Below are 10,775 nucleotides of genomic sequence, written 5' to 3'. Positions count from 1 at the left end.
AAACTAGTATGAATACAATAAGTGCATCAAACTAGTACGAATACAATGAGTGCAAAGTGGAAGGCTCAAGTACTTCTTGATGTTTTCTTACCATTTCCTCTTTCCTGATACCGATTCGAAACCTGAACTTGTGCATGGGCTGATACCGAGTACCGATCCAATACCAGTGTAAAAGGTGAATAAATAAATAAATATATAATTATTAATTATTTTATTTTTTGAAACCGCCGTAGACTACTAACCCTGTATGGATGTGATATAATGGTTCAGGTTAAACCCTTTGTAAAACATGAACAAATGCATACAGAGAATGAATGCCAAAGAACTGTCTTTTATCATCTAGGATGACGGATCTTCCAGTGTAAAATATTTTCAAAATTGCTGCCATTTTGCTAGCTTTGGCTAAAGTTACACTCTATGTGCACGTTGGCTTCTTCCATCATCGATCCGTCTCGCTTCTTTCTCATCTCTGTTGAGAGTTGCACATGGGCACTACCGATATCCTAACTGTCTCAGTCAACTTTATAATAAACAATCTCTACACATCCCAACATCTTGCCCTCAGTTCAGACTGGAGTGGGTATGTTTGTTCTGAAGGTGTATGTTTGGTCTGGTTGTGGTGTTTCACATCGGTGCTTTCAATAATGGCCACGATATCTGAACATATGAGACAGAGTGGTTTATTAGCGCCAGCAGGAAGAATGAACAAATAGGAGACCGTCCATTCTCTGTTAAAGCTCTGTGTTCGTGGTCACTGTGTTCATGGAAACTGCTTCTCTGACTGACTTCTCCCTCTGCTCTCTATCTCCCCGTCTCTCCTGTCTGTGTGCAAATCTCACTCGGCTCACGATGCGTTTCAGAATACAGATATTCAAATTGCTGAGTAGCATCACGTGCGATGATTTACAATGCATGTAATTAGTCGGTGTATTTCCTGGACTGCTGACAGAGTGCCGTAAAGGCTAGAAAAGCTGTGCAGGTTCAAATAGAAGCGCTCCGCCAAAATGTATAATTCTCAATTATCCATCAGTTATACGGCCGGGTCCGGATAGGAAAGCGTCTGGGTCCGGATCCGGACCACTCTGTCCTTTGCAGTCTGTGTTAGTCAATACATGTGAAGCAGTCTGGTCTCTCCGACCCGCCGCCCTCGGCTGATATTGGGAACACATTAACTGGCAAATTGCCTACATGCTCCCTCTCTTCATTGACCAATCGATTGTCCGTCCGCAGCCCCCCTGCTGAATTCCCCGGCACCATCTCTGTTTAACAATTCCCTAATTAGCCAGAGTCATAACCTGCATCGTGTATTCATCCACCCATTAATTAAAGGCTCTGATGTCTGGTGGAAAGGGAGACTTGAGCCACAGATAACCTCCACGAGCTCTCCGCCGTACCCTCCGGTTCGATATTGTGAGTTAGCTTCGGCTCAGACTGCCTAATCGCCGCGGTGGTGTTTCTATCAGTGCGGATCGATGAGTAAAAGACGGGCAGAAAATGTCCAGTCAGCAGCAACTATCAAATGGAAGTCATGTCAATTTGAATATGATTTTGAAAGAGTGGGAGAGAGTGCATGTTTCTGCTACTCTACATGGAAGAACACAGCGTACAAGTCAGGATTCATCAGTGTGTCTGTCATGTTATATAAACATACTAAGAATGCATTGTACTCTGCCATAGTTATAGTCATAAGCACTTCTAAATATTCATAATGCATTAAAAAACGCATCTTGTAAGGACTTGTAAGTTCAAGTATCATAATGCTTCATAATTGCTGGTCGCTCACTGACTGCATCAGAGTGTATCATAATTCCCATAAATGTAATACATTCTAATATTTTTCAAAATGCATTACAGCGTGATCATAAGTCACTCTTAAGTGGTCGTTGTTTGCGTGAAGTAAAACATTATTTTACAACCTTTGGTAAAAGAGATTTATTTATTTAAAGCAAATAATGACCACCTAGCTTATAATCACATTGTAATGCATTATAAAAACATTATGATCGTTTATTATATTATAATAGATTATAATACACCATAATACTTGCATAAACAATTAAATGTCACTGAATGACCAGCAATTATGGAGTATTATAATATTTAAAGTCATTATAAAAGGATTCATGTGTGAAGATTGTTCTAGCTATAATTATGCAGTGCTATAAGCAGGTTATAACACATCGTAAGAATATCTATTATGCATTATAGACACAGGTGTCATAGAAAGTGTTTGATTTGAGCTACAAGAGTGCTGCAAGCCTGACTGAGTGAACTCAGTGTGAGAAAGAAGAAAAGGGTTCAAATATGTATCTTTCTGGATATTGTCATACGCGTGCATGGAGATTATGACCAGACTCCTCATCTGCTCCTCTCCGACCCGGTGCCAGCGATCCAGCAAAGATGTTGACAGGTTGCCATAGTGAGGTTGGGCTAGCGCAGGCCTCTGAACCTCCGGCTAAACGGTGTAATTAGCACCATTCGGTGGGCGTCCAGCGGACAGAAGACCGCCTCCAAACGACAAGACTGCGAAGCAGAAGGGTTAAGAGTGTGACACTGAATAACAATAGGAGATAATTAACAACACCAGCGCGCCTCACCTTCCTGTCTACAGCGTGAGCAGAGCGTGTTTATCTGTCGTGCATGTGTGAGTTTTTCAAGCATCCTTGGAGGGCTGGTTCAGTGTGCATGTGAATGCACATCTCTGCTGTCCTGTGTCATTCCTCATACGAGGGCATTAAATACAGAAGAGCAGACGCACAGAACACTTTTCTGAGCTTTGATAACAGCCCAGAGCGCACACACAGGGCAGCACCGCTTAATGTAGCCGTTGATCTTTTTAATTGTTAATCTATTACGGCGCTCTGGGATTCCCCCCCCCCCGCCGTCAGTATCACATGTATTTTTCATCTTTATTCTCCTATAACACGCTCTGAGCAGCGAAGGAGTACTGTGCAATCTTTTACAATAGGAAGTCGCACTGTAACGCTGACTTCATACGTGCTTTACACCCACAAGGGCCAACAGACTGTTATCATCAGAGCTGCTGAGGTGCAGTGCAACAGATGGTGGAAGTGTCGTATTTGGACCTAACAGATGACACTTGGTGCTGTTCTTACCTCTATGTGTGCATCCCTATCAGGTCAGAAAGTCTAGTTCTACCGCTGACATTTCTGTGCTGTGCTTGCTTTGAACGAGGATCCAATAGTTGTTTTGCTCTCCCGTGTGAGGGGGTGGGGGGGGGTGGAGACCTATGTTTGATAGATTGTATTGTGTCTTCATGCTGTCCACAACTCACTGAGATCCAAACTCAATGCGAGCCAGGCCGCTTCAGCATGTGGTCTGGCTGATCGGATCCCGATGAGAGAAAGGTCCGATCTTGGAGCGTACAGTTGACCGTTGACACCTGGCGTGATAGGACAAGAGTCACCATTCACTTGGCGGTGAGGGAGCATTCTGTTTGACACCAGTAGTGTTCATGTGTACAGGGTGGCAGAGTCTTCCTGGTGTGATGCTGCTGGCCTGAAGATGACCTTCAAATGGTTACAGGCTCAGTGAAATACTTCCATGGTTTTCCCTGTTTTGCGTTGACTTATTGGTCAGTTAATGAAACTTCGTTGAAGTCTTCTGTTGCACACTACATGGGATACAACCAAAAAGTGTTCAGTCTAAAGTCTAAAATCATTTTGAACAGAGACTGTTGGTTGGAATGATTTAGTCTGATTTTGGCATTAGGTCCTAAATGTCAATAAGGAAGTGGACAGAAGTGTCTGCCAGACTGAAACGTATTGTAATCAACTAAAGCAGAGTTCACCTTTATCTGCCCGTTGAATGTTTATGAAAGAAACAACTCACGGTCTTTATCAGTGTTGTGTTAAGAGTTCACATTAACACAGCAACAGTTGACGATACAGTGACTTGTGTTGTATTCTACCTCTACAAGTAGAAATGACACATCACTAACCCATATTAATGAAAAATGAATCTCTTTGAAGCCCCACATGGTTTTATACCCTCACCGTTGAGTCGCTGTGAGGTTTGTGATGGCAGCCAACATGGCTCCTCTCAAAGGCCCATCCTCTGCTCTTCTCATCTTGCTCATTGATTGTCGAGCCCCCCCGCTGGGTCCGAGCAGTTTAGTGTTCCCTGCTAAACCCCGGTGTAGGTTTTTATTCAGGCACACCTTGCATCATTTATTTCCTTGAAGTGATTTCCTCCCTGTGTTTTGATAGTCTGTCCCCATGCTGAAGACCAGGATAAACAAATCTAAGAAATTTGAATGACTTATAATACACATTTCTTACTGTGTAATCAGATTACCTCCCACTCATTCCATGTAATGTGGTTGTGTCTGTGGCAGTGACCATGCTTGTTCTTTAGAGCAGCCTATTGGCTGTGGAGGATCAATGCCGGCCGTGGCTCAGGGAGGACATTTCTCCCCTCTGATGGAGCCAGTCGATAGGTAATTTCTCCGGAGACGTGTGGCAGCCGTTACAGTATTGAGCTGCTAAAAGTCCCCGGGCTCGACCCCTCTGGATGGACTTGGTCGACAAGTATTGATAGACCGCACGCATTAATGTAGACCCCTGCAATCACACGCTCATAATAAGACACAGACACACTCTAGACCTGTTCCTTCAGAAGTCTCAGTACAGGGGACATCACACTGTCTTCATTACTTCCCTAATATTACATTCTGTTATACCTGCCCTCCTGATCAAATCCCTGAAATTATTTAGGGTTATTATAACAGCTGTGTTTGTGTCGCTGTGTTTGCTGCCGCCCCCCCGGGTGACACGCCGGTCCGGAACCCCTTCACTCCGTCACCGTCGGTCCCTCCTGTCTCTCTCACACACACACACACACACACACACACACACACACACACACGCGCGCGTGCACGCGTGATCGTCTCGTTACAGGATCGTGACAAGCGGTGAACAGCTGTTTGTGTGGCGTCTCTTCCGTCTCCTTCACCTACATTCCCCTGGGTCCTAAGTCCCTCCATGTACAGCTTCTTTGCACCCTCTATGCAAACAAATAGCAAAAAATAAATGATTCATTTAAATTGTTTTTATTGTTTTTAAAGTGTTTTGTTTGTAATATGTATAATAAGCATATCATTTAGTTATCGCTACTGAGAATTTAACAAACATAAAAAAAGGTAAAAAACATGACGTAGATAGGTTTACAGTTTTCAAGGTGTATATTTAAATTGCATCTCTTACACACATGAAGATAAAGTTGTGAACACCGGCTGAATATCTATGATCAGAATCATTATAACTGTGTTATAACTGCTACTGTGTAAAGGGAATACTGCTGTTAACAAGAACCTGATGTGTTTAAAGTGTTTAAACCAAATGTTATTGACCTGTTGTTCATATAGCAGTACTTTAAAATAAAAGTGCACAATACACTACTTTTGAATTCATTATTGAATTTTGCCATAACAATGCGATTAATCGCGACTAAAAATTGAAATGTCTCGCAGCTATTTGATGGATTGTCATGAAATGTGGTGCAAACATCCAAGATGAACTGTGAGAAATGTGGTGACTTCACTATCATCCGGCCAAAATCTAGTGTGCTTATTAACGACCAAAGCTAAAGTGTCCACAGACCGGCTACAGCATGGCTGAAGTCCTGCTTATTGATAGAAGTCAATCTGTATCTCTCACATTTAAACATTGAAATGGTTTCTGGTAGTGACCGTGAGAGCAGACTGTCGGTGTGTATCACAAGAAAGAAAGGGGTCAGAAGTATACTATTGTGGATTTCTGTGACATGCTCATCATTACTATGTTTTATAACCAGTCAGTGTCTATAATGGCAAGAGAGAAATATTTATTTTTTTGTTTGGATCTTGCAAGGCCATCTGGTTTCACAAAACAATCCGCTGTACGAAGAAATAGCTGACGGGGTCCGTTAGAGTGCTCCAGGGTGCTTTCTGTCTTAGCGAGGTGTGCTCATCATAATCATCCCGCTACATCTCACTGTCATGGTGTCTCAGCTGAATCCATACAAACACACGGTCTTCTCTAAGCCTATCAGAGTCCATCTTGTTTGGCCAAACAAGGTGAATCCTTGACTGCACGGTTCATCATTTATTTTAAACAGAAATCTGCTTCATCTTACCAGTTCTGCAAACGTAACTTTAGTCCAACCTTCCTCTGGAGAAAGATCTGCTGTAAAGACCAACTAGTGACTCTTTGTGATACGAGTACTGCTGCTTTTTATTTTCCTCCCGTCTCTGTGGAACTATTCTTTTCATCTCAAAAAAACTAAATGCTGAGCTTTGACCAACACATTTGAAAGCTTCTACAATCTTTGATGGCGTCAGAGAACAGAACATCACTGGTCGCAGACTAGATATTATTTTCTGACCATCGTATCCTTTTGTCTCTTTATAGCTCCATCTAGACGTGGCGACCTCCAGATTTTGGGTTTTTGTCTTCTTCACTGGTTATGTGGGTCTCTGCCTTGGGATCAAATTCTGAAGAACCCAACTCAGGTCCAGGAGGCCAAGGACAGGTAGGTAGTGACTGTAACGGACCCCCGATAGAAGAACTATATAGAAGTTGATGCCCAAGGCCTGGTGGTAGCCAGTTGCAGGAGTTCTTTGTAATTTTGTATTGCAATGAACGTTGTTACAATACTCTAATGCTAATAACTCCAACACATGAATGGACTGGCTGTTATTATTTGAATGAACACCCTGTAGGACAGTGTTTGCTTTGACCTGGATTCAGCTTGTTCTTCCCACCCCTGACGACCTCTTGCTCTTCTCAGGCTGATGGATAATCTGCCAGACTCAGTCCAGCATCTGTCAGTGAGAGGAGCCAGCACAGGTGAGCCGGGCCCCGGGACCTCATTTACACTTCTTACGCTAAACTGTGAATTTGGAAATACGACGAGGAGCCGTGGAGGAGGAGAGAATCTCTGAGTCTAATCTTCTGCTCTTTTAAGTGAGATCCATAGTAAAGGGCAGAGCAAGACTGATTCAGTTAGTGGGTGACATGCACGGGGCTTATGGGTAGCAGCTGTTCATTATTCCTGTATGTAGGTACGTTCTCCAGATATAAGAAGAATGAAAAAAATAGATTTCACATGTTCTACAAACTCTTCTTTTGGAATGCTCTACCATCTGAGAGTCAGTCAAGGGACAACAACACAAATACAATCATCCTCACCGAAGGGTCAAATGATTGTAGAAGGTGAAGTTCTTCTGCTGTTGATGAAACTGAACTCTGGACTGATTGATTAACATGAATTCTTTCATGATCTGTTATAGCACTATTATATTCAAATACATCATCAGCGGAGTCTTGTGATTGGTTCACTCGCTCCACGTGATGGAGTCTTTAGTCAGCCGGACGGAAGCCTTTGCATGCTGGTCACTGCTCTCCACACGGCTGTGTTTCCCTGAACTGTTGCGAGGTCCTGAGGTGAGACGTCCCTGAATATGGACCCCTGCTCCCATTCACACATGACACCAGTTCAGCCCAAACAGAGGGGCCGTGTGGGTGGGGGTCCACTCAACAATCACTTTATGCTCCATCTTGACAACCGTGAGAACGAGCTTGTTCATATCATAGTAATCCAGGTTGGGATGTGTTTGATTGGCCAACACAACGTGGTCCAGAGGGGCTGGTTACTGAGATGAATGAGCTCCAGACCACATGAAGATCAAATCATCATTCTGCCGAAGCGTTCCACCAGAATAAAACACCCCTCCCTCGGTTACCTCAAGCAAATAACTTTGCACCAGATTTAACAGCCATCCCGCTGACACGCCTTTCAAAGTTGGGCGTGTTTTTATCTCACCTCTTTATAAGGAGAGGTCACACCTGTGTGAGGGCTCGGTGTGTGATGTATGTTTGGTACCGCTGACGAGGCCCGGCTGCCCGCCACAGATGAGAGCCGGGATGCATCAACTGTGTGTGTGTGTGTGTGTGTGTGTGTGTGTGGATACAAGTTGTACCGCAGTATGTGTCATACTCGTCGTCTGACCAGTGTGTGATGCATCGTGGTTGTGTATGCATATCCATAGCTGTGCACACGCCTCATCTCCTCTGTGGGAGATCCATTGCTGGCCTGTGAGACCTTCAGGTTCAACATGTCTTTGAACCAAGACTCCATCTCACTTTTCTTTCCTCTGTGTCCCCTGATTGTCCAGAATTATACTTTGAAGCGTGCCGCACTAAGACTTAACAACCAAGTTCTTTGTTTTACATTCTACATTATCTAGTTGTATTATAAACTATTCATCATAAACCATGCAGGTTAACTCACATCGCTTCATTGACACGTTCCTCTGCTGTCCCAGACACTATCCACGTGTCCCGGGACAACGGGACGTTCTTCATTTCAAGCGCTGCCCGAACTCATTTCATTATTGAATTTAGAAGTCCGTCTGCTAGGAGAACCAGTCCCGTCTTCTGTCAAAGATAACGGTCAGATGGGTGTGACTTGTTTTGTGGAAGTAACCAATGTAACCAGCTGATCTAAAGGACTGTCAGTAGAAAGCATGTTTAGAGCAGTTTACCAGTTTTTTGACTCTGTTCTGTCTGCAGACGAGGTGGCTGCATTCCTCAGTTATGTGAAAACTCTGGACTACAAAGATCCGCCAAACTATCAGCACCTCAAACAGCTGTTGGCGAGTGATGTCACAGGAAGCCTTGACTTCTTCAATCCACGCAAGCCGGCAGGGGACCCCCCCACCAGGGAGAAGGTGAGAACATGACGAGGTCAGGGTGTCTGTAGAGACCTCCGTCCACAGGGAAACACCCGAACAACTTAGAAACAGCTTCCTCTTTCCTTCTCCCGACATGTATCAAAGTGCAACTTCACCCCCGAGTCTGAGCAGAAGAGTGAGACGGAGCTGAAGATGAGATCTCATCCCGCAGCAGAAAGTGTGAACACGTATCAGGAGCTCAAAGAATTTGATTGCAGGTTTTTATTTTAGACATAAATCCAGTCAGTCGGTGGGGAATGTTTCAGTGAACACTCAACAACTTCAGTGGGTCACAAAGATGTCCTCTGTGTAGTCTCTTAACCCCCAGAGTGGAGAAACCTGACGGCAGTAAAGGGGAGGGTTAACCTGCCCCCCCCAATGAGTATGTCAGCCAGGTCTGAAGCTGGAGGAGGACTGTGATTCCCCTCAAATTCACCAGGTTCACTTGTTGACCCGCTCGGGCCCAGCGAGCGCCCTCTCAATGGCCCAATTTGAGGAAGTTGATGACACACTTTCCCGCGGCGCAGGGTGTCTCCAATTATGCTCCTGATTTCCTCTCCACTCTCGTGTCATTTCATTTCCACGCTAAAGTGCCGGCCAGTTTGATCCCGAGTTAAACAGAAGTGGCCATTTACCGCCGAGAGTAAATGTCAGTGGAGATAAAGGCCACTAGTGTGGAGACATTGTTATTATTCTGAGGGTGATTGTAGTCGTTTTATTTAAGAAGAAACAGTCAAACAAAAAACTATTTCAGTGTAATCTTATCTGTACAACGTAATAATGCGAGTGGTTAACAATGAATGTTGTTGGGAAAGCAGGATGGACAGAAACATGCAGATGAAATCATCCAACCATTGTCTCCACAGACAGCAGGACGAGCCAGAGCATCCTCCAGAGCCAAGGCTGTGGCCACAAAGCTGGATGATGAAGAGAAGGTGAAGTCTAGACCTGTGCACGCTCGCTACGTAAGAGGACCGCCCCTCACCAGAGCTCAGTCACAACAGGTAAGGGTTCACTGTTCCACTCCACAAGGAAAGAGCCTTGATGAAGCTCAACTCAGTTTCCTGCATGTGATGTGCCAGCTTTGTGAAATGATCACTCACCCCGTTACCTACAAGCAGTGTTCTTAAAGTATGAGTCCAAGTTAAACGGTAACGGTGTTTCCATGTTCTTGTGTCTCCAGACGCTCTCACGAGCCACAGTCTGCATCAGTGAATCCACATCTACTTAAAGAGACAGAGAGCCCAGCTCAGTGCAATCTAAACCATTTTAATGTCCAAACTGAATAATTAGCTGACTTCAACAATGTGAACGCTTAATAATAATAATAATAATAATACATTAATGCTGTTCACACTACGAGCAACACGGCTCAAATAATCTGACTTAAAGTCATAACTGTGTAACAAAGTGTAGCGTGTCGAAAAAGTCACAATACGGCATATTTGAAGAAGTTGAAGAAAGTGATTGAGAAGAGCAGTGTGGTGCGTGGACAGGTCAACAACACTCGTGTGTACATGTGCTGAAGAGGACAAATGTAACGTGTAGTGTGTAGAAATAAAACATGGCCGTATCAGAGCACAAACAATCTCTCATTGCGCTCAATGGCACCAAATAATCCAGTGAAACATATCAATAATCAATAATCAACTTTGTGTTTCTGCTGATGGCTCACAGGACGGTGGAGTGTCGCCTGCTGTCAGCAGATCATTGCGACCCAGACCTGAGGTGGCTTATGGAGAAGATGACAGTGAAGAAGAGGATGAAGAGGAGGCCAGACCCAAACCCATTGCTGAATGCTATCTGAGAGGCCCCCCGGTGGGCCCCAGAGCTCAGCCCAAACAGGTGTGAGGCTGCTGGTCTGACTGCTTTTATTTGATGTGTAACACTGAATGAATAACGCTGCTTTAGAGCACAAGAACAGCTCCAAACCATAGACGGGTTCTTTATTCTGTTGTTCATAAGCTTTCTAAAGAGCATTTAAAACCTTCAGACAGACGGTCCAAAGGATTACACAGTGTATGTATGTATGTACAGCGGG

General features: G+C 44.2%; 1 protein-coding gene across 3 annotated transcripts in view; it reads left to right on the top strand.

Annotated features, from left to right (window-relative positions):
- vrk2 (VRK serine/threonine kinase 2) overlaps nt 1-10,769 on the top strand; it is a 44,783-nt gene extending 34,014 nt beyond the window's left edge. For all 3 annotated transcript variants that reach the window (XM_031879623.1, XM_031879622.1, XM_031879624.1), the window contains 5 exons: nt 6,411-6,531; nt 6,790-6,848; nt 8,574-8,731; nt 9,601-9,738; nt 10,412-10,769. In XM_031879623.1, coding sequence (XP_031735483.1) covers nt 6,411-6,531; nt 6,790-6,848; nt 8,574-8,731; nt 9,601-9,738; nt 10,412-10,585 — 650 coding nt within the window. In that variant the 3' untranslated portion in view covers nt 10,586-10,769. The remainder of the gene's footprint in view (nt 1-6,410; nt 6,532-6,789; nt 6,849-8,573; nt 8,732-9,600; nt 9,739-10,411) is intronic.
- The last annotated feature ends 6 nt before the right edge of the window (nt 10,770-10,775 follow it).

The sequence above is a fragment of the Anarrhichthys ocellatus genome, unplaced genomic scaffold (assembly GCF_004355925.1).
Source record: "Anarrhichthys ocellatus isolate YVR2014 unplaced genomic scaffold, GSC_Weel_1.0 scaffold327, whole genome shotgun sequence".
In the NCBI taxonomy this organism is placed as follows: domain Eukaryota; kingdom Metazoa; phylum Chordata; class Actinopteri; order Perciformes; family Anarhichadidae; genus Anarrhichthys; species Anarrhichthys ocellatus.
Note: the sequence above shows the minus strand (reverse complement) of the source record. Positions and strands in the feature narration are given on the sequence as shown.